This window comes from Anas acuta, chromosome 3, assembly GCF_963932015.1.
Source record: "Anas acuta chromosome 3, bAnaAcu1.1, whole genome shotgun sequence".
NCBI lineage: Eukaryota > Metazoa > Chordata > Aves > Anseriformes > Anatidae > Anas > Anas acuta.
In genome coordinates this window covers 50,059,062-50,082,389 of record NC_088981.1, presented here as the reverse complement: position 1 = coordinate 50,082,389, position 23,328 = coordinate 50,059,062, and the positions used below count along the sequence as shown (strand labels likewise).

The following is a 23,328-nucleotide window of genomic DNA, read 5'->3' as shown; positions in this document are numbered from 1 at the left end:
CAAAAAAAAAAAAAAGGCATCAACCAAAAGATTTGAAAATTCTTTGACTCCAAATCTCATTCACTTCCATTTAAAATATATCTCTGATTCAACTAAGTTTTAATCCATGAGTTGGTTTGATAGAGCAAAGAACTATTATCAGTAGCAAGATCTGAAAGAGGCAATGAAAACCAAATCTTGTTGTGTAATTTTTATTTCTGCTGAATTTCATAATTTATTACTTTTCTTAAATGAAAAGCCCTCCCAGTTTTGAGATGATCTTTTTTGTCTGTTTTACTAACAAAATGAAAAACTGAATTGCTGCAAAAATCTTATTATAGCTATATTCTATAAAGTTATACAAATTACCGGAATGACTTCTGTTGTCACTTCCTGCTTGCTGAACCTGTAAATAATGACATGTGCAGAAACTCCAGCTATGCACAGCATTCTACTTTCTGGACACCATGAGATGATCTGAATAGCATACGGATCTTCATCTACTATATCCGTGTTTGGCCTGTCATCCTTATTCCGTGATTTTTCAAATACTTTAGCTGTTTTGAGCTTATAGAGTACTTGCAGCGTTACTAGGAGCAAACCAAGAGAAATAAAAGTTAGTTCCCATTTAAGCAAACATTTTTCTCTTGATATTTTTTCTAATTTAGAAACGTTTCTTGGTAGAGACAGCCCACGTGTTCAGTAAAATACAGCAGAGTAGAAAAAAATGAGTAACTGTTGATACCACCCATGCAGTGCACCACTTGCCCAATGCAGGATCAGTTAGTATCAAAAACTTTTCCTATCTATAGATATATGTGCTAAGCTTAAATTACAAACTGCTGTCAGAGTTTCTCACGTTTAGCAACACTTCAGGTTCTCTTTATATTGGTAAGAGCTAGTTATATTTACCACACCACAACTTAAGCCTATGGTACACAAAGTGAAATTCCTTCCCTTTCTCCTTACAGTATTTCAAATCCGTGGCCTCTTACTTGTGTTTTCAAACTTAACAGCCTCAATTCCTCCAATTTTTCAAAACAATTTTTGCAATGATTTTTGTATGTGCTGACACTGCACTCCCACATAACTTTTTTTTTCTAGACTAAGTTCTGAGCGTATAACCTTGATACTATATTCAAATAAATGGTCTCATGCTACTCAACAATTAGTAATATTAACCTCAATTATAATTGTAATTCTAATTCTTTCTTCCAGTATTCTTGCAACTGCCCTAGTGTTGCTTTCAAACTTCACAGGAAGTCTCTGATCAGTCATCCAAACCCTTGACATCAGTACTAATCATATCCCTATGAAAACCTAACCTATCCTTTCTGCTCTTCTGTATTTCAGTAGCTTCACCCAACTCACATTGCCCTATTATATCTATAGGGCTGTGGTGTTGGGAGAAATTTGAAAAAGGTTCAAAATTAAGACACAGGATATCTGTAGCTTCCACTTAAACAGGCTAATTAATCTGTTATTAAAATGAAACGGAATGGCTATAACAGGAGCTACTTTTGACAGATCTATGCTGAGTAATATTTTTAACCACAGAGAATCAATCAGTTTTTCTTTCTTCCAGGTTCCACCCCCACTCCAAACAAATTAAAGATCTATAATACTCCCAATACTCCTCCTTCCCGTTTTTAAACATATATATTGCATCTGTTCCAACCCACACACTCCTTAGCATTTTGGAGCCTCACCAGTCTTCCACAAGTTTTCAAAAGACAACTGATAATGATTCCAAGATTGTTTCAGACAGCTATAAAGCCCTAAGAGTAAGTTTAGTCAGAACTAGATGATTTAAAATATCTAACTCAATGTAGTCCATTGTAATTTGAATTCTTACTGCATTTCTCACTGTTAGCTGTGTAGACTGTCAGAGGCAATTGACCCTTTAAAAATGTAAAATGGCTTGTTCAGTGCTACAAAGAATTTTACTGTTCTCCTGCCTTTCTTCACAAATGTGTGTATCATTTTACGAGCACAAATTCTGGCTCAAATTCTCATTTTTAGGTACTCTGAGTTCCAGGGTGCTGATATTATATAAAAAGAGCCCTAATTTTAGGCTGAAATAATTTACTGAAATTGAGTTACTAAAGTAAGTACCGAGTACTAAAGAGGGATGCATTTGCCTGGCATTCTTCTATATGGTCAATAAGCTACTTCTGAAATTTAAAATACAAACAAAACTTCTTTTCCAGCTGGGCCTTGAACTACTAGGACAGATTGCTGTACCTGGGTTGGGGTAATCCCAGACAGTACAGCCTGGGAGAATAACTTACTGTGGGAAGCTATGTGGAAAAAGACTTAGGGGGTTCTGGTGGACAAAGAGCTTGACATGAGCATGAGCAACCCGATCTAGTGGGTGGCATCCCTGCCCAGGGCAGGGGCTTGAAACTAGATGATCTTTAAGGTCCTCCCAAACCAAGCCATATGATTCTATGATTTTCACTGAGGTGGTTAAAAAAAAAAAGTGAAAGGTTAACTAAAAAATCATGTTAGTTTTATTTAAGTTTAAATCAAAATTTCATATGGAGTTGCTGACTGTACATAAGGCAGGAAATATAAGAACGACTAGTTCATAATTGCATTCCATTAGAGAAATCAGTAAGTTTAGAAAACTCCTGCTGAACAGAAAAAAGTTATCTACTGAAAACACTTACTTGCTGAGGCATCCCAAAACTTGATTGACCCATCAGCATGCCTATGAAATATTAAAAATTAATAAGATCATAAAAAGGTTAGTTGGAGTGTTAGACCTCTTTGCTACTAACTGATTAAATATATGACTGACATTTATTAGTATTTGTTAAAAAACAAAATGTCATTACAACTTATGGTAAACCATTTACAAACACATGTCCCACGTATTTAAATGAAAAGGATTAAAAAAAATTGGAGGTTACCTCACTGAAATTCCACTGTACTAATTTGCAATTTTAAACTGATTTGAGTTACCTACATTTCTCATAAGCAGTTTGGCATACCTTACCATGTGTTGTTTCTTAAAATGATGCCATTATTTAAAGTGACATTCATAAAGTAAATGCCTAAATTAACTTTCAGTGTATTTCAGTATATTCAGTATTTCAGCGTAAATGAATTTTCTAATTTGTTTTTATCCTTAAAGCATAGTCAGAAGACTAGACTTTCAGGATCATCTCTCAAAGTCTCTGTAACATTTAGTACGAAGGTGACAGTAATCCTCATTAGGACTAACGGGCTGTTCTTGAAAGAATATTTTACTGGTACTCTCACTTTCAGTGATGCACTGCATGGTTATAAATTAAATTTCCTTTCTACTGCTTACAGTAGAGTTAGAAGGACCTGTTTAAAAACAAAAAAGATCAAAACGAACAGATTTAAGTATTTGGTTGTTTATTTTTAAAAGAAAAACTTGGCTTCCCTTTGAGAACTGAAAAATCAACAACAATTTAATGGACTTCCTATGCTTTAAAACATAATTCAAGTATTTTCCAAAAGTTAAGAAAAAAGGAAAAATTCCAGGATATATAGACAGCAGACAATCATAACAACACATAATAGTAATCCCTGTAAAACACTTGCTTTCATACTATTCCTACCTTTTCTTCCACGTTTTACTTTCTTGTCAAGATTATGTAAATATCTTGTCTAGTGAACATAATTTCTTAAATGATTAAACCACTCATGGAACATTTTTCTTTCTATAAACGATCAAAATATTCCCAGTTCTACTCAACCAGATAAGTGAGTTATTACTACACTATGGTGTCACTTACCCTGTAATTATTATCTCTGGATAGCTTTGAGTAATCATACCCCAGTTGCCTCCACTGATAGGCCATTCCTAGAAGATTAATCAATGGAATACAGGATCAAATTTGGAAATATAGTACAGGAATTTGAATACTGGAACAAATACACCAAGGTAGAAAATAAGATACAGTGCAGAGTTAAGCCACTGAAATTATTATAGATAACTTTTTGAACTTGAGAAATATTAGAATCTGTGTTACTAGATATGTCTACAGCAAAGAAAAGTCAACAAGGTCTATGGACAACACCCATGCTCCAAGAAAACCCTTAGCTTCCAGTGATGTGGCAATCAATTGAATCACATCAGGAAAGCAGGCATGACGTATGCTATGTCCTCTCTAGACATCTACTAGCCAAAGACAGAATAATTGGTCAGGTGGAGCTTTAGTCATAGCATGGCCATGCTTACAGTGTTTGGAGCAGTTGATTTTCAGAATTTTCAAATAACACTTATGTACTAAGTGTTTTACCTTCTTACTGTAACCTTGACGTTTCTGTCGAGCGCCAACTGAATAGAGTGCAGGTATGAGGTCCACAGGACAATCAGCAAAATATTCACAACAGGTAACTGGAGACTCATGTATTGTCAAAGGATAAGGATTCTCAAATATAGGGTACCTTTAAGGGATGAAAGTGGAAGACTCAATCTAGGAAAAACAATTTATTTTAAATCCAGAACAAGTGAAACACTGAAGACTGTTTGGGTTCTTTTTGTACAAAGGAAAATAAATGCATACAAAATTAGATTATGAATGAATGAATATATTATGAAACTTTACTTCTCATCAAGTACACTATTCAGATTCTGTAGATCTCTAAACAGAACCTGAAGTTTGTACTGTTCCTAGAATATGTTTACAACACTGCTGTTCTTTACAGCCTCATTTTCAAGGTGTTAATGAGCCTTAATGTGGAAAAAAAAAGTCAATAATATTCGGGTATATTTATCTGTGCTCAAAGGACTCTTCAGTTAAATTAATACTATGCTTTTTGTGTGTGTAAATCAGAAACAGCTTTTCAACCCATTTAACGGAAAAATTAGCAAAAACGTATGAAAACTTAATGCATACAAATAATTTTACATAAAGCTATCTGTGAAGCTAAAAATTCTTCTAAAAATGTCTGAAAGAGGCTTAATTTTAACAAGCTATGTTACATCCATATGACAGCATGGGGCAAACAGAAAAATCCTGTAGCATCTACGCATGCATCTGTGCATCTTATTGCTTTTTCCAGGTCCAAAGAATTAACACATTGCAAGTGAAACAAAGACCATGTAGGTCTTCTAAAAAAACATAGCTACTGAAGATTATTATTACTTTATCATGAAACAGAACAGGAATTATCTTTAGATTTCAGGCACTGCCAACTACTTCACTTAAGAAAAAAAGACTTGTAAAAAGCATTTTATTTCAAGCCCATTAAACTTGTTTTATGAATCTATGAAGCTTAATGCCATGGGTTTAATCAGAAACAAATTTTGGCTTCAGCATATGGCAATGTAAAAAATGGCCACGTAAAAAATCTAAATGAAACTGCTCAGTAGTTTCCATTCCCATTAAAGTTGTGAACTAAACCAATTTCAGATATTAGGATTAAACTTGACCTTCTTCCAAAATTCACAGATCCTTTACTGTCTAAGGTATCACCATAGACTTTGAGGATACTTATTTACAAGCTTTTGTTCTGCCATAGATGGATGTTCTTCACATGGTTCATTACTTTTAATCAGGAACATCACAAAGATCTTATCTGTCAAATTCCCTTGCTACTAATCCATTAATAGTTGGTGGCTACTGCCTGTAATGATTTTGAAACCTCTGATAAAAAATTGCAAGACCCACCACAGCGTACAGATTGTTCCATGGGCAAAGTAACACAAGTTTCAAGATGCACGGGGTAAGTTTTAGTTGTGAAAACTGTAATAAGATACTAGTTTTAAGCAACCTCTTAACACACTAAGGAATAAGGGAATACGTTACCATTCTAATTTTGTGTATATACACAATTGTGTGTGTGTACATGGTAGTTATTACATCTATAATGAGCTACCAATACTATCCAATACTTAAAACTTTTCAATTTGGGAATAATATTAACAAATATTTATGTATTTATATGATGACAACTACACTCATTGTCAGCCAAAACTACCCAACCTCTCAGAACAACTGTTATGCCTGCTCCCTTCCCTAAAATTCTTTGCAGTATTTTGCCAGCTGAGCTCTAGTTCACTCTAAAATAAACTGATAATTAAAAAGCACAAGTGATCTGTTAGTAATTTCCTTCAGTCAACTTTGGAAAAAGTTGCATATACTGTTCCCATCTACTACATGATAACTTGAGAAAAGCTGCTTTTAAAAGGTATTATATTCTACCCAATAAAACTTATACCAAATATTCAAAATGTTATGTTTTGGGCAGCAAGGCAGTATGGTGGATTAAGAAGCTAAAGATCAGAACAACAAACTGACTACTGCAAGCAACCATTAAAAAGACTATACAAGATTCTTACCCATTTTGTGCAAGGTCAATCAGCACTAAGTCCTTTTCTAACAGAACAACTACAGCATATGGTTCCTGAAAGTCTAAAAGCAAGAAAAAAGTTAAGTTAGAGATAAACATCATACTCTGCATGCACAGCACTCAATCAGTCCTTGCACTTGATTAGTCAAGAGTAGAAAAGCGATTTAGATGACACACGGTTTCTGAAAGTATTTATGCACTCACTCCTCTGAATACTCTGAGTTTGGAAAAGCCACACTCCTTTAGCTAATGTCCTCAACTCTTTTTCAATTTGCTAGAACCATTTGAACAGCTCATATAACATGAAAAGGAACATGCAGGTGAACTTGTATAAGCATGATTCTGAAAGTACTAATTACTGAACAATAACACTCCCCCAACCCCAAAATTTCCTTATTTATATAAAATAAATAATATGGAAGTTGTCAAAGTTTAGCTTGCTGTCCTTCAGAAAGACAAATTCTCAAATTCTGAGCTAAGCAGTTCTATACACTCTGATGGAAGTTGACAGCTCAAAACACTGGAATCAGAAATAATAGCACTAATGTGGGACAACTACCTAGTCCATGATAAAGAAATCCCCTTCTGCAACAGAGAGATTACAAGTTAGTGAAGAATTTTGTGTGACTATTGGAATGAATAAGAAAGTCACTAAAGTTAAGAGTACTACACAAATGCTAATCAAGATTTAGCATTGACTGGAAAGGTCTCATGTGCACTAATAAATATTGATGAACACATCTGCTGCAATAGCAGCTTAAAATTGTAATGCTACTTTTTGTCTGCAATTGCTTTTGGGGTTAAAAAAAGGAAAACATGCAACCAGCAATCAGCATTCTTCTAGAAACAAAACAGATTTTATTATGAATGCTTTGGGAAGAAAAACAGACCTCAGACAATGGGAATAACAGATGTTGCTACTGCTGCAGTCTGATCCCCAGAGATAAAACAAGGACAATAGTAAGAAATATTCTGATGGGATAAAACTCCAGAGAAATTAGGTCAAAGTACAGAGAAAACTCTTTACAAAGCCTACCGTTAGGATACGGTGTTTCACAAAGTGTTAGAAAATCAACAATAGAATAATCCATTTCTAGCACGGCAGTACTTTTCCCATGCATAACTGTTAAACAGGGTCTTCTTCCTACAGTGTCATATGACAAGCCTCCTGAGAGAATGATGAAAGGCTCCCTGGAATAAATCAGACATACATAGGATCAAACCAAGATAATAAGTAAATAAGTAAAAAAATTGGTGATTTTTTGTGACCTAATAGTAAAGTTCAACAAGATATCATTAAGCAGATACATCAAGAATAATGCAAAGCAGCTCTGCATACAATAGATAGCTTGGGTACATTTCAAAATTTAAAAAGACTGTTTCCCAAGATGAAGCAGTTTTTATTATTTTGTTGTACTTTGGAATTGTTTCTCTTCTATTGAAGAGCAGATTCAGATTTGCCAACACCTACATATAAACACAATGTAAAATATTCCTGCAGGATTAGAAAGAAATGGTCCAAGAATTTTGCTTTTTGTATAGAATTAACCTAAAGCTTGAAAGATGAAAAATTTTACGAAAAAAGGGGAAGTAATTTTGCAATCACAAAAACTTGTCTTTCTTAGAAAAGCAACCAGGTGCTTGGCAAACTTCAAAGACCTTATAAGAAGCAAGTACATAAATAAATGCCAATACTTCAACATATATTTACTCTAGATGTTTTATCTTTTTTTCCCCCTACCATCACGCATTAAATTGAGGGATTTTTTCTGTCAGAGATTACACTCATGCTGTGTAATTAAATGACTAAGTAGAGCAAAACAAAAAGCCTGCTTGTCATGGTAGAAGACATTGTGGACTTTGGAAAAAAAATAAGTTGCTACAGAAGCATATTACAAAACATTCACATTTTCTCTAATACGCACATAATATATAATTTACTGAAAGTAAGATAAAGTAAATATATTGTACTAGATATTTTCTTCATTTCCCAATTATTAAAAGGCCACCACTCACTGTAATACTGTTTGTTTAAAATAGGGTCTTATACCTTTTTAAGAGCAGACTGACTGTTTATACAGCTGCACAAGAAATCTCACCCACTACTGACTACTTCCTCAAATTTGAGATTATATTTCTGGATGAACAACAGGCACTAAGGGGATGCAATTCCTCTTATTTACTTGTACACCGACTTTAGGATGGCAAGACACACCCTTTGCTTGTGTCTGTCTTAAATGGAAGTAGTTAACACATCAGAATCTGGAGAAAATTTGTAGGGAAAAAAGCTATTCTGACTGATTGAGAAAATGAGGCTGAAGAGATATCTTTATGTTGTCTTTTCCCATAACTCCATCTTTCCAACGTCTAACTGGATTTCACTTGTGTTTCAAAGAAGTGTGACAGGTTACATACATCTTCTTGAGAACTTTGCATGAAGGGTTTCTTTTATGCACATGCTGGCCCTCATAAGCTTGGCTAAAATAGACATTGTGTTTGCAGTACTGAAGGCAAAGCAGACTGGGACAGCTTCCAGTTTCTCGTTATTTTGCCATCTGCCTGATCCTTCAGATCATGTTAACATGATCAGTAAGTTCTGAGGCTGAGAAACAGATCTCAAAGGAATGGACATAAGTTAGACCTCACTGAGTTCATTCAGTACCCTGACTCCACCATAACCACAACTGAAAGCAGTAAGCAAAGAAGTAAGGACACTGCAAGCACTTTGCTTGAAACTTGGAGAAGTTTTTGCTTTCTTACACTTCCTCTTTTGGGAACTTCCTATAATCTTTTACGATTGGGTCCATGAAGTGATTCTCAGGAAGATAATAAAATATGATTTGATCTAATATTCTTCAGGATGTTAGTGAATAGACATCACTTGTGTGATATGCTTCCAGTATCTCATTTTGATGGGATGATTTACTAAGTAGTTTGTTTTGGCAAAAGTTTTTTATTATTATTATTTTTTATTTTAATTTTTTAGTAATGCTGCCAAGACAATTTATAGTAACTAGTAGACTTGTGGATTCACTTTGATCATCTGATAAAAACCATAGTGATACATTTTAGTTTCCAAGTTTCTAACATAACAGTGCACATCACATGCTGGTTTCTGCCAGTTTTATTTCTCAAGGTAATCGGGTTGCTTTTGGCAGGCTTACCGGAGTCTGTATCATTACAAAGGAAAAAATGGAAGAGCTGAGAATAGATTACATAGATCTGTCACATGGATATTTCATGGATGAGTCAAAAATTACAGTTAACTTTAATCTGACAAAAAAGTCAAATAGGTTTGGATAGAAACTTTTCATGTTTTCATTAAGCCAAGATTTACCATAAAAGCAAGTGTACATTTTGTAGTTAAATACTTGTGTTGTTCTTCAATTGTGATACATATTTGAAGGTTAGTGCACACTGATGTTTAATAAAAATGATTTAAAAGAGAAAAATAAAGATTGTAATTTACAATTACAATTAATTGTAGTAGGTGAGATGGATTCAGCTTCAATAGGTACATATTACCTACCTAAATCTATAGGAAATATTTAACAAGATAGAAAACGTACAAGATGAAGTGATGCTCAGCTCTTAGAGAACAGCTATACAGCATTTCCAGCTGCTGTGAACATCAATTCCTCATTGAAACAGTTCTGCTTCAGCAGGACTGAAATCAATCTCTTCACATTAATTTGCACTATCACTTAAATTTGTAAAATTACTTGGGGGAACACTGGAAAATATCGCTACATGGGTGGAAACGTTTCATTGAAAAAGGTCTCAAAACCCACAGGATTAGCTCTTGCTGTGTATCAATACGCAATACAATCAATATCAGTGGCTAACATTCCTGTAGGAACATTTCTGCTCAGTTTTAGAGGCAAATTGTTAAACCAGTCAGTTTCAGCAATCAGAATCAGCAATTTAGGTGTGAGAAAACAGATATAGATATCACACCAATGATACCAGCTGATTTGCTTTTCAGACCATGAGTGAACAATTTTCTTTCAAATCTATTACATGTACTTCTATAATTTGTGAAGAAATTACTCTCTAGAAATGAAGGCAGAAAAGGCTTCAAGAGTTATTTTAGTGCAAGAATGAAAGTCTTAAATAACAGTGAAGATAAATCAAATTCATTTTGGGAGGTGTGTTTTTCAACTGACATGCTCACAACACAAAATAATCCTACTAAAACTAAATTCGTTAACTTATCTGGATACCTTCTCATTTTCATGTAATCTGTGGATCCCAATAATATACATTTATCTTGCTCGGAAGTGCTGCTGGACTGTCAGTCTTGACAGCTGCATTAGCTACCACCAACAGAATACCCTCTTTACTTATTAACAGGAAAATTTACAAGCTGTAATTTCCATTAAACAGAGCTCCAGTAGCAAAAAATAAACTTGAGAAATTTCACGTAATGCTAAAGCCAGAGTGAATACCATCATGGACTGAACCTGGGGGGTGGGAAATTAGCATTAGGAAATTCATGAGATTCTCTGGATACACTTTAAACAGGAAAATACATGTAAAGCCACCTCAGCATACTCAGATGGTAGCCCATCTTTGGAACAACCACTTCAAAAGACAGAATAATTTGGATGAACTTAAATGGCTGGAGAACAATGATGTTATGCTCCGTGATTGCAATGTTTTTACCAGTTTGATTAAGGAATACATCAGGAACCTGCCTTTTTGACCTCCTAAGTCCAGATACAGAAGGACTGTCAATAGTAACTTTTCTACAGATGTTAATATGCTCAGATGAATAAAGCTATAGACACACTATTGTTGAAGGGTAAACATAACTTCAGAGGGAAAAAATTAAAAAAGGCAAACAAATGCAAAGACCCCCATAAACTTAAAGAACAAATAGGTACTCTGTAAGCACCCCAGCATGTGCTCACATCCTCCTGTTTTCCCCATTCTAACTTCATGATGTGGAGTAGGTAGTGGGGGGGTTGGGGGGGAGGGTGGGGGGAAGAGAAGGTATTAATAAATGCTGCAACAATAGAAGGAATGGTGTCTCTAGCTGCTGCAACAGAATGCAATCAGTTATGCTCCTTCCTTCAGCATGGTTGTGAACATATTTTCTCAGAAAAAAAGTGTTTATTAGAATTAGAATTATGTTTTCACAATAAAGAAGTTAGGTAAAATAATTTATTACGCATTAGCCACTTTTTCACTTCTTCTAGTTTTTTGTTGTTGTTTTCTGAAGAACACCTAGAGCAGACTACTATAGAAAAAAAATTATTTCCTTTACTAGCCAGAAAAACAGATACATGTCCCAAACAAACCCAGAAATGATTATTCTCTTCTCTGCTACAGAAATCAAGCCATGAGCAAAGTATGACAGTCAAAATTGTATCATGTTCACACACCTAATACGTTTCCATCGGTAAAGAGAAAAGCTATAAAAAAATCTAAGCACTGAAAGGTAGTTAGTCACACTTTAAAACTCTTGTTATAAGATTGCAAATAGAAATCCAACTGCACACGTGAACAGGTATTTCTAGTGCAACGCTTCCTTACCACAGGGAGTAACCTACACTGTTTAGTATTTATTTTGATTAAAGTTCTGGAAGGGAAGAATATGACAACATAGACATGTTGTTATGGATTTAATAAGTACATTGAATGGAGAATATTTAAGAGAAATTAAATTGAAATTCATTCAAACTGAATGTTTTGATGCACACTGGAAAATAAGGGGTAACAAAAAAGCCTACACTAGGATACATTCTCCCCAAAGAGCTATGTATTCTCAGAAATTGTACTGGAACAAGCTCCTTTTTAAAAGCTGTATAAAAGGTCAACCAGTTTTTGTATTGTAATATTGAAGCTTGTTCTATAAACTATTTTTTTTTTCAGAATTCATAGTAGAAGGCTTTTGACTGCAGAAATTGTAACCTGAAGTAGCTTCAGCTTCAAGTTATCTGTACCTTTATTTAGATCTCAGTTTGACATTTCAGTTGCGAAAATATGCAGACAGATGTAGACTGCTGTAAAAAAATGACTATCAACTGCCTGTGGATGTTCAAACATCTGGGTACCAGCCCTAGGTTTCTACTTCACTTTTCGAAAATGAAATTACACACAGCCACTGATATTATCTGTATAAATACTGATATGGTTTAGTGGGGACTGTTAGTGTTAGGTCAGAGGTTGGACTCGATGATCTTGAGGTCTCTTCCAACCTAGAAAATTCTGTGATTCTGTGTGATATAGTAGAAATCAATATTACATTAATAATATTCCATAGATTTGAATGCCTGGAAAGCAAACAAGATAATACATAAACATCCAGAAGTCAAAAAAAATTTCAAATAGCTAAGCAGGTTTCCATGAATATTTTATCTTTATATTGCACCTTATACTCAACCATTTTAAAGCACTTTAGAAACATAAAGAAAAGAAATCCCATAAAGTTCATGAAATCCTTCAATCCTAATTGCAGTCTTGCTAACAAAACATGCTATTCAAGATACTGTAATTCCATCTCAGCCTCTTCTTGCAATTACTGCTTTGTTACTTTTTCAATGTGCATAATTAGGAACAATTCAATGCATAAATTACTGTACTCTACCAGAACAGCTTCCGTCAGTAACATTTTAGGGGAGTGCAGGGGGAGGAACATGTATTCAGAATTTAGAATATCTGCATCAGGCCACTATTTTTCAAAGTTAAAATTTTTCAGGCCTCTACATTTCAGTGTCCTCTGTGCTCTGTCAGACTTTTTTTTTTCTTTAATAAGATATGTTTTCAGAAGATTGAGTAAAAATATACAAGGATTGTTTTTGTTAGCATAGAATAAACATGTAGATGGTGCACTAGTGATACTAGTGATGCACTAAGCTAAGCTAAGGTTTGTGCATATAGCAATTTTTTCATATTTGTTTTTGCAGTTTATTCAACAAATCTGATTTTTGAAAAACTATTTCAGCTTTTTTACTGTAGCTCAGTGATACCAAAATACTCATCCCAACAACAGGAAACAAAGGACATTCTCTGAGAGCTAAATTTACTTTAAGTATGCTTTAACTTCACATGCAAAACAAGTCTTACCCAGCTCTAGTTGTTTTATATTCCACTTTAAGGATAGGTTTGCAGGGTTCTGGTTTCTTTCCATCCTTCAGCTGCTTTCCTAAAGTGAAATTTTCTTGTATTAATCTTACAACTCCATAACACAATGGCAAATTAAGAAATTCACTATGCAACTTACAAAGTAAAACATTTATGCAAACATATATTCAACACCTCTGACAATTACAGAGTATGCCTTGAAATACCAGGAAAAAATTGTTAAAATTATCAGTACATTAACCCTGAAAATTTAGAGTTTTGTTAGTGGTGCCTTTTCTTTTGTGCATGTCTTCAGTGTTGTGAAATCTTTATTTTCAAAAATATAATGTTCCCCTAAAATTATTTTAAGTAGCATGGAGGATTTAAAACTTATCTCTACCATTTTGCAATTAAAATTTCTCAGCTTACAAGTAAAATAAAGTTTATTCTAAGCATTACCCTTAAGAGCTTGAATATGAAGGGCCCTTCTTCCTCTACTTTGCAATATTAGCAACTAAAGCTTCTACAGTCACAATTTCTCCTGGAGTCAATAGAAGTTAGAAGTACAGTGTAAGTATGTACCTATGTACATTGATAACATTTGATAAACCTATAAAGTTCTGCAGAAGATTTAGTTTGCAGCCCAATAACAAAATGAAAATGGTGAAGATGACAAAACATAAAACTGAAGTTAGCCTTGCCTTTTTTTTCATGAGAAATTTATACCTTCCTCTTTCCACTCTGGCCAACATCCACTATAATAAGCAGGGACTTGCTATAGTCTCAGATACATAAACCAGAATGCTTAACTACAGCATCTTACAACTAACCTCACAGATTATCCTCACCATTGCATTCACACTTGTCTGAAGTAAATAAATTGCTGTGTACAGATAATACTCTGTATACCGATATATATATTTTTGAAATATGCGTCCGCATATTTCACAGAACAACATGTTAATTTTCTAGGCTTAAATTAATGCAGAATTATCTGAGAAGTGGGAACATCTTACCAGATGCAAATCTTATTCTTTTACAAACCTTTCCAAGAATTTATATGGTAATCACATTTATACATGAAACACATTTATACATGAAACAGATGCTTGCTTATATGTATTTTAAACAACATATGGGACTGTAATGTCAAGCAAAAAGCAAGCTCTGCAAAACATGCCTTAGTTAATTTTAAGATCAATGTCATTGTGTAAAAAACAGCCTAAAGTTTAGAGATTTAGATACCATTGCATTGAGTTGGTCTCCTATTTCATAAAAGACCAGACTTCTTTAAACATTAAATCTATCAGAATTTGATATGACAAAATCTACTTGCACTGAAATAATAGATTTTTAATACTTAGTTTTATAAAACATATTTCCATTAAAAGTTTCCATTAAGTTTCCTCTGGATTTTAAAGCACACAGTGGGCATCTATTTTCAATCTTACCATGTGGAGTGATTGTCTGGAACGGTCTGGTAGGAGATTTTACATTCCATATGGTCAAGGTACCATCTGAATGACTACAAATAAATTGTTTTCCTTCATGATGCCAAGCCACAGAATGGATAGCCTATACAAGAAAACAAACAAACAAAATATAACAGTACAAGACTAATATCTTAGTATCATCTTATCATTACTCCTTCCTTGATGACATTAGACAACAAAAGGAAATTACAGAAAGCACTACCTAAATCTTGTTGCTCTTACTATGTCCTAAATTACCCATGTTAAATTCTAAAGTACTTCTTTCAGACATAATTTATTCATCAAAAACATTGCCTTCATTGTACTGACATGTTTAAGGGGGGGAAAAAACCTCCTTGGAATGTTGCATTAAAACATTTTCAACAGTTGGTAGTACACAGAAAAGAACTGCAAACTCTTATTTGAGCTTCACTAACTAAAGCTTATTATTGGGCAAAATAAATTATCTTGTTGATACTGAAGATCTACTTGAAAAGATCATTAAGTCAAAAATTCACATGTCATTTTGAGATGCCAAGTGGATATGCACAAGAGGCAAACAAGGGTTGAGAACACCAGTGAAATGAGAATTGAAGTGATCAATAAGATTTTTTTGAAGAAATTAAACATTTCAGTTTTAGATGAGGAAAACAAAATATTAGCATTCTGATGTTGCAATAGCAGTGTTGAGTAGGAAACTACTAGTAAATCTTTTCACAAATAAATAAATGTCTTAATGTTCATAAAATTAGGAAGTGAGCAATCAGCCAAGCCACATAAAAACCTACTGCAGAAAAAAAATGAAATCTAGTTGCTGCCTTTAGGTGAGAAAATAGTGAACAATAAAGCAATGAGTTCAGATAAAGCAAACAGATTAACTAGTAGGAATAGATGATTGTTGCTATTTCTGCTTCCAGTCTCTTAGTACATGAAGGCATTATGAAACCATTTGGTGATATTCAAGAAAATGTTAGTTATATCATGAAAATATCAATAAACAATGAAAAGCCCAAGTATTTATCTACTATCCAAAAGGTGCAGAAGGAAGTATTACTTGCTATAAATATTGAGCTTTGGTCCTGCTCAGAAAGTAGATTTGCTTAATAATCATGGTGGAGACATTACTCTAGGCAAACAAAGCAGAAACTGAATGTGTGAATGCTAATAGGCTGTCCAATACTATCTTCTGAACGCATACCCTCAGTAGAGATTATCTGTAAACAGGGCTCAGACTCACTCCATTTCTTATGTACCTATGGATTGCCTCTGCAAGGAACCCTACCCAACAGTGGACGCTTAGATAATAAATACTTGGCAAAGAGCAAATCACAGAAAACAGATGTAAGACAGCTTCATCTAAAGTGATTATACACAGATCTGATCATCACATTTAATAAAGTTATGCAAGAGAACAAGACAGCTTCCAGCAACACGAAGGGAGAATCCAGAGACAATGTGACAGACAGGAAAATGACTGCATTACATGAGCGTGGAGTCTTCAGTACAAACAGTTTCAACTGAATATAGCAGATGTGGATATCTGCAAACCACTAATTAAATTTGACAAAGAAATGCTAAACTTTAAGGTAATCTTGCTCCCTCTTTCATGTGGAATCACTATGGATTTTGTTAGAAAACAGATTTAGTGTACCAACATCTCATCTACACATTTGCAGCTTGGAAACCTAGACAACTCATATGAAGTTAACCTAGAGACTAAAACAGTCTTGCTTAATCTGTCTGTGAGGTAATATTTAATTATCAAATAAAAGCAGGAATTATAAAAGCAGTTTTGCATATAATTTTTTTTCTAGATTATGTTATTTACCAACATAGTACCAAAGTTAGGGATCAGCGAGTTTGAAAGTGTAGACTAGCTAAAGCAAAGGCTGTATTTGAAGAAGCTTTATTTGAAAGCTATCTACACTATTAGTGATGCAATGTAATAAATGTTTCAAATACTCTCCCATATGTAATCAGCCAACTCATAGTGTAAATTAAGCCATTTATATGTCTATGCAGAATAGGCCTTAAGATCCCATAAGAAAGCAAGCTGCACAGAAAGAAGGATAATTGAGTGATAGACAGACACTTTCTTTTTATTGAAAAAAGGTCAAGAGGGAGGACACAAAACAACCCAGTACTGTTGAAGTGCATTAATGCTTATGAACATCGAGATCTGATAAACCAAGCACAAAGGAGAAAGACAATTGCTATCACTTAATTTCAGCAAGGAACCCAATGAGATGGAAAGAACACTGCAAAAGAACAATGATGCTGTGGCTTTACGACTTTATTGACTAATTTTATAGACCATCTGGTTAAATTTAATGACACAGTTAAATATTATTTAACACATAACATATTTTATGTATTTTTCAAATAATTCAACTAAATTCTCTGGGCAGAGTATGAAAAACTTTGGTACTGAGCACTATCCTTTGCTATTACACAACTCAACTTTTTTTTAAGTCTAAAAATCAAAAGACTTGTAAGTAGTTGAACTCTCAAGGTATTCAATGGGCTGCCTAGGGCAAACCAGTTATAATGAAAAAACTACAGTAACTTTAGGTGGCACTAGCTAGTTTGTATCAACACCTTCAATCACCAAAAAAAATTTTTTCCATGGTTACTATTAGTACTAGAATTAGAAAGAAAGTATAACATCCAAGACAGAAAAATCAGGCAGAACACACTGAGGCCGCAAAGATATACATAGCTTCTTAAGACAAGAAAAAGCCCTTAAGAGTAACACATTTTTCCACTGATGTTTTCATACCAGACTTACCAATCCAGAATAAAACTACTTAAATTCTAATCATAATTCTTATCTTTGATTATTAAACATCATCTGGTATCCTTTTGGTACCAGAGCAATATGACTAAATCATCTGATGCTGATTCAGCTGCATCTCATATTTTTGTATAATATCTCACTGGTCACTTGGATCCCGATCAGACAGTAATCTCTCATGAGATCATGCACTAGTACTGCAGAGAGAGGACTGTTGCTATATTTAAGGCAGAAGCTGTCTACATCCTCAAGAAGAGTTGCCTGAACATGCAGCCTCCTCAGTGGCAGGGTAACACAGGAAGCAGAGAAGTCCTTAACTTAGTGTAAACACTGCTTTGAAACAACATTGGTGTGTTATCAGCATTATTCTCGTCCTAAATCCAAAACGCAGCACCATACCAGCTACTAGAAAAATTAGCTCTATCCCAGCTGAAACCTGGAGAGCAGCCCAAGTTCTGACCTCGGACGAATATCCTGAACCCTTCCATTCACAAACAAGCACCAAATACACAAAAACTGTACATGAGATTAAAGATAGAATGCTCTATTAATAAAGTAAATAGAAAGATTTATTTAGATGAAGTGAATTATTATAGCTAAAGGTGTCTTATTAAATTAAGAAATCACCTCTTTCACTTTGATTGTAAGTTAAGGCAGCTATTCTGGGTTAAGTGGAAGCGTGTTTCATAACTTTCTAGAAGATAAGTAACTGCCTCAGAGGAAATAAATCCATACATTTTTGAACAACAAAACCATCATGCTTGACTTTGCTGTCAAAGCAAAGAGTAAAATCCAGAAATGTAGAAACTGACCATCCTAATGTACTACATGGAGATAGACTGTGCACATAGGAAGCCTTACTTGCACCAGCTGTTCCAGATGCATGATCCCATGTCAAAAAATGACTGCTGTACTGCCTGCTATGAAGCTAATATATTTCATATTCAGAAGGAAACATTTTTGCAATGTCTGCAACAGTTACCTGAGAGAAATGGTAGGACTGTAAAGTGAAAGAGTCCGAGAAAAACAATTAAAAGCATTTATTTTTCTATACAAGACTTAATTAAATCACTGATAATGAGACTGATGCATTTTAATGTTTTATGAAACTCCATTTTTTTCTGCTATTTTTTTTCTGTCAATATCCCTAGAATCACTATTATTTCTTGTCTCTTTAGAGAGGTACAAAAAATTAGAAATTCTAAAGACAACTTTTACTTAGAATCTCAGAACTAAATTAATCAATAGACTCATATTTTCATACGTTTTGATCTTATTTTTTTCACCTACTGAGGGCATTTAACTGTTTCAGTTCAGAAAATCTTTTCAAAAATAATCTTTTCAATTCATATAGACCTATTTTAGCCCTAGAGCTGATTACATGCATACTATTTTAGAACAGTTTGAAACTGCTCTTCATCTTATCTTCCCACAAGACAAGATACATGCAGAAACTGATACTTTGATATGAATACAGTATTGTTAACCTTTTGCAATTTTCTCTATTGATAAAGACTTGTTTTATATCATATTTGTAATATCAAGCTTATACTACTGCAAATACAATTGCTATGACTCAGAACAAATTTAAATCATCTACCTTTTTAATTTTTATTATTTTAATATGCACATGCCTGTATACTTTTCGAGTATTAGAAATCTTCACTGGCTAAACACCTCTGCATAATTTCCCAGAAGAATGAACCAAAACTGGGGAGAATTACATTCACAATTTGTTTTTGACCATGATTTTATTTATTAGATTTCCTCCTTATTATGATAGCCCTCCATCTCCTGCATGGACACATACAATGTTTTTTGGTCAACTTGAACAGGTGATAACACGCATTCTTTTTCTACTGATTCACCAAAGTACCCAAAACATGCATAGTAACGTCAACATTCCTGTGTTAACTCTCTTCTGTGGCATTTTTTTCCCTTTTCTTAGGCTATTGAGAAGAAAAAAATTAAAAAAAACGTAGTTACTGAAACTTAAGTGAATATGTAACTCACGAAGTTCATTTTGATGCAATGGAATGTACAAGGCATAATGTATCAGGTATAAATACCTGATCGTGCTTCGGTTTCTGGCAAGTCATATTTCAGGGTTGTGGATTTTTGTTTGTTTTAAATTAATTTAAAACAACTCCCCCAGGATACTTTGACATGCTTTTAATGCTGTAAAATAATCCCTTACCCTCAGCCATGTACAAGAAGATTGAGCCTAAAAATAGCAAACTGTAATACATTCTTTGAGTTAATGCTATCAAAGCTGACTTTACATCAGAAGAAAAAAAAAATACTACTTGAAGAATGGACTTGATTGAATACTAAGATTGAAATGCATTTTTAAAAGTCTAGTTTATTTAAAAAACTAACTTTATTTAACCAACTAACATTACAGACTAATATTAAGTATCGTTTTACTTATTTCATGGCTGCAAATAAAGAAAGGGAAGCATCTGTAGTATAAACCGTATTCCATGGGAGAAAAGCATAACTTTAAAAAAAGTATCACCAATATTTGAACATAAAAAGCTTAAAAATTATGCAAAGAAAAAAAAAAAGATTTTACTCCTATTTTCTCACTAAGCCTGTCCAAGACAAACAAAAGTTTGTTCTCCAAATTCTGTGAATAACAAGAATTTAGAAGAATTCATAAGTGTAAACATGCAACATATTGCTGTTGTAATAAAAAAAGTATATACTACTAGAAGTTCAGGACCTCTTTCGTGATACAGAAAAATTAAGAACAAATTCTAACTAAATTCCCTATCATAAACTAGCATGTTGTAGAGGGAAGATCACTCCAGTAAACAGTACTAATACTGATCATTAGCTACAGCTGCCTCCCCCAACCATGGTTCAGCAGCAATATGGTTAAAATGGTTTTATGCTGTCGTGGTGGTGTTGCCCATCCTTTAAGCATTCCTGCCTGTCCTTGGGATGAGAGCTCCTGATTTTGTGCTGCAATTTACTTGAGTATGGTGCTGGGTGGGCAGACAAGTTCAGACAAGAGGAAAACAGGGACAGTGTTCCACTAACTCAGCTTTCAGATAACAGATCAATTTTCCAACACAACAACATTGGAATTTGCTTCAAGAGAGCCTCCTTGGTGATCATGAAGTTCTGAATGAAACCCAGCAGAAATTTAATAAGTTGTAATAGGATTCAGCCTTCTCCAAGGAAGCTGCACAGCTATCTTGCTATAAACCTATGATTATATAGGAAGGTTACTCCTTGCTCATGAGTAGAGGAAGACAGTAAAAGGATAACATTTGGACCCCTGGACACTTGGGAAATTTTGAGTCAGTTACATCAAAGGACACTGGTAAAAAGCAATGAAGGCAGAAGAAACTTATCCAATGGCAAGGTTTACAAACAATTTTTGTGGTAATAAGTGTCTCCGGCCATCCTGTCTGTGACACCTACTGAAGCCTAGTCACCCATTAACAGCCATCCAACTCAAAATGTAGCAGCATTGTGAAGCACACACATTCCTCTTGTAAAGAGTCTGCAGAGCTAGAGATTCAGCTCTAGGCTCCAGAGGCAATACCAGAGGCAATGCCTTGTGCTGCAGCACCAGGCTCTACTAGTGTCCATGCTCACACAAACTAGATTTATTTATTTTTTAATCAGCAACACTTACTTTCCCTTAGCTGAAACCGGGCTAGCTGACAAACAGCAGGAACAGTATATTCATATAGGCCACTAGTTAGTCAGCATGGATCAAAACATAATTAGGAAGTTAACATTATGGAGCTTAACATTTTTTTTTTCACTGACAAATTCAGGGAGATTCTCAATTTTTGCAGCTGAACACAGAACTGGGGCACTGAAGAACAAAATGAAGGATACAGGAGAAGACACACCTCACCTAGCCCATGCTAAAAAACAGATCATACACATACGAACAAATAGATCTAGTCATCGTTCACTTTCTGCAGCTTTACCTTTGCTGCATCTGATACATCATCTCTCATGGCCATATGGCCAGAGACAATTACAGTACTCTCTGCAACGACACCTTTCAAGAAATATACCTTTTACATGTGTAACAAGATTAATCATTTTTAATTTTATGCCACTCAATACAGAATCCAGAAAAATATGATACTGTGCTAACTGTATCAAAGCCAAATTCAAAAAAGGGCCATTGTTCTATTTTTCCTCCTTAGAAAGTTAGATTTAAAACACATGCCTATAGATTTATTTATTTTTTTTTTAAGGAATCTTATCATATGGTGATGCTCACTAATGAGAACAGTAAAACTTCTCAAGCTCACTCTCTCTCTCTCTATTTTTTTTTATTTTATTTTTACTTTTTTTTAGGTCTTCTCCTTATCCATCCCCAGTTTATCACAGCCATAAATACTTTCTTTAGCAAAGAATCTTACCTCAGGTATTTCATTACCTCTTCTGCAGTTAAAAAAAAAAAAAGGAATAGCTAGATGCATACACCTACACATCCTAAAGAAAATCAAAGATGAAATGACTTAACTATGCACTGCTGTTTGTGAACTCCCAAAATCAGGTTGGTTCAGGAAAACTCATACATGACAAGCATGAGGTCAACCTTGAAACAAGTGGGCCACAAAATCCAAAGAAAAACAAAATAAACAGCATAGTGACTATTCTGGGTAAGTTTCTATAACCATTATCAAAACTTTAATAAAGAACTAACCAACGTAAGAATTAGTTTAATATACCAGGTATGAGCAGTCAGCATGCTTTTTGTAACAGGAAATCACATCCAACAAACCTCTGAAAATGTAAATAAGCATGTGGCTAATTGAAACACCAATTAAGCCATCTACATAGATTTTTTTCCTCAAAGTCTTCAACAATGTTTCTCAAAGGAAACCGAACAAACAGATTAGATATCCTTGAACAGATGAGTAACTGGTCAAGGTATCAGGAAGTAAAGCAAGCTGAAGCAAAGACAGACTGGCAGTAATTGATCAGTTAACAGATGAAGGTAATTGGCAGAGAACCTCAGGGATCTGTGCTGCTTGGTTTATTCATAAATAGCCTGGAAAATCAGAACAAGAATATTGAACTGATAAGGTCCACTGACAATACTAAGGCTTATTCAAGGTAGAAATGAGTCCTTCCAGTGAAGAACTGCTGAAAGATTTTTTTTTTCCTTTTCTAAAATCAGCCAGCACATGCAACTGTGAAGTGAAGCAGACAAAAAAAAAAGAGTTTAGTATTCTCCTGGTTTCAGCTAAGATAAGGTTAATTTTCTTTATTAGTCTCTGGTATAGAATGTTGTGGCTGGTCTACAGGTTTTGGATTTAGGAGAAAAATTATGCCAATAACACACCAATGGTTTAGTTGTTGCTTTTACTTGTTGCAGAGCAGTGCTTACACAGAGACAGGAATTTTTCTGCTTCTCATGCTGCTCTGCCAGTGAGGAAGCTGGGGGTGTACGGGAAACTGGGAGGGGACAGAACCAGGACACCTGATCCAGACTTCCCAAAGGGATATTCCACACCATGTTCCCACATGCTGAACAATAAAACTGGAAAGGCTGGCTGGGGGGCTGTCCCTGCTCGGTCTCAGAGACAGGCTGGACATTGGTTGGTGTGTGATCAGCAATTGCATTGTGCACCACTTGCTTTGTATATTCTTTATTATTATTATTTTCCCTTCTTTTTCCATCCTATTAGACAGCCCACA

At 34.5% G+C, this 23,328-nt stretch overlaps 1 protein-coding gene across 8 annotated transcripts in view; it reads right to left on the bottom strand.

Moving 5' to 3' along the window:
- Positions 1-23,328, bottom strand: part of STXBP5 (syntaxin binding protein 5) — a 107,003-nt gene that overhangs the window by 34,691 nt on the left and 48,984 nt on the right. For all 8 annotated transcript variants that reach the window (XM_068677033.1, XM_068677032.1, XM_068677036.1 and 5 more), the window contains 8 exons: positions 14,832-14,955; positions 13,384-13,462; positions 7,349-7,503; positions 6,302-6,374; positions 4,257-4,404; positions 3,750-3,817; positions 2,652-2,692; positions 349-569 (listed from right to left, as the gene is read on the bottom strand). In XM_068677033.1, coding sequence (XP_068533134.1) covers positions 349-569; positions 2,652-2,692; positions 3,750-3,817; positions 4,257-4,404; positions 6,302-6,374; positions 7,349-7,503; positions 13,384-13,462; positions 14,832-14,955 — 909 coding nt within the window. The remainder of the gene's footprint in view (positions 1-348; positions 570-2,651; positions 2,693-3,749; positions 3,818-4,256; positions 4,405-6,301; positions 6,375-7,348; positions 7,504-13,383; positions 13,463-14,831; positions 14,956-23,328) is intronic.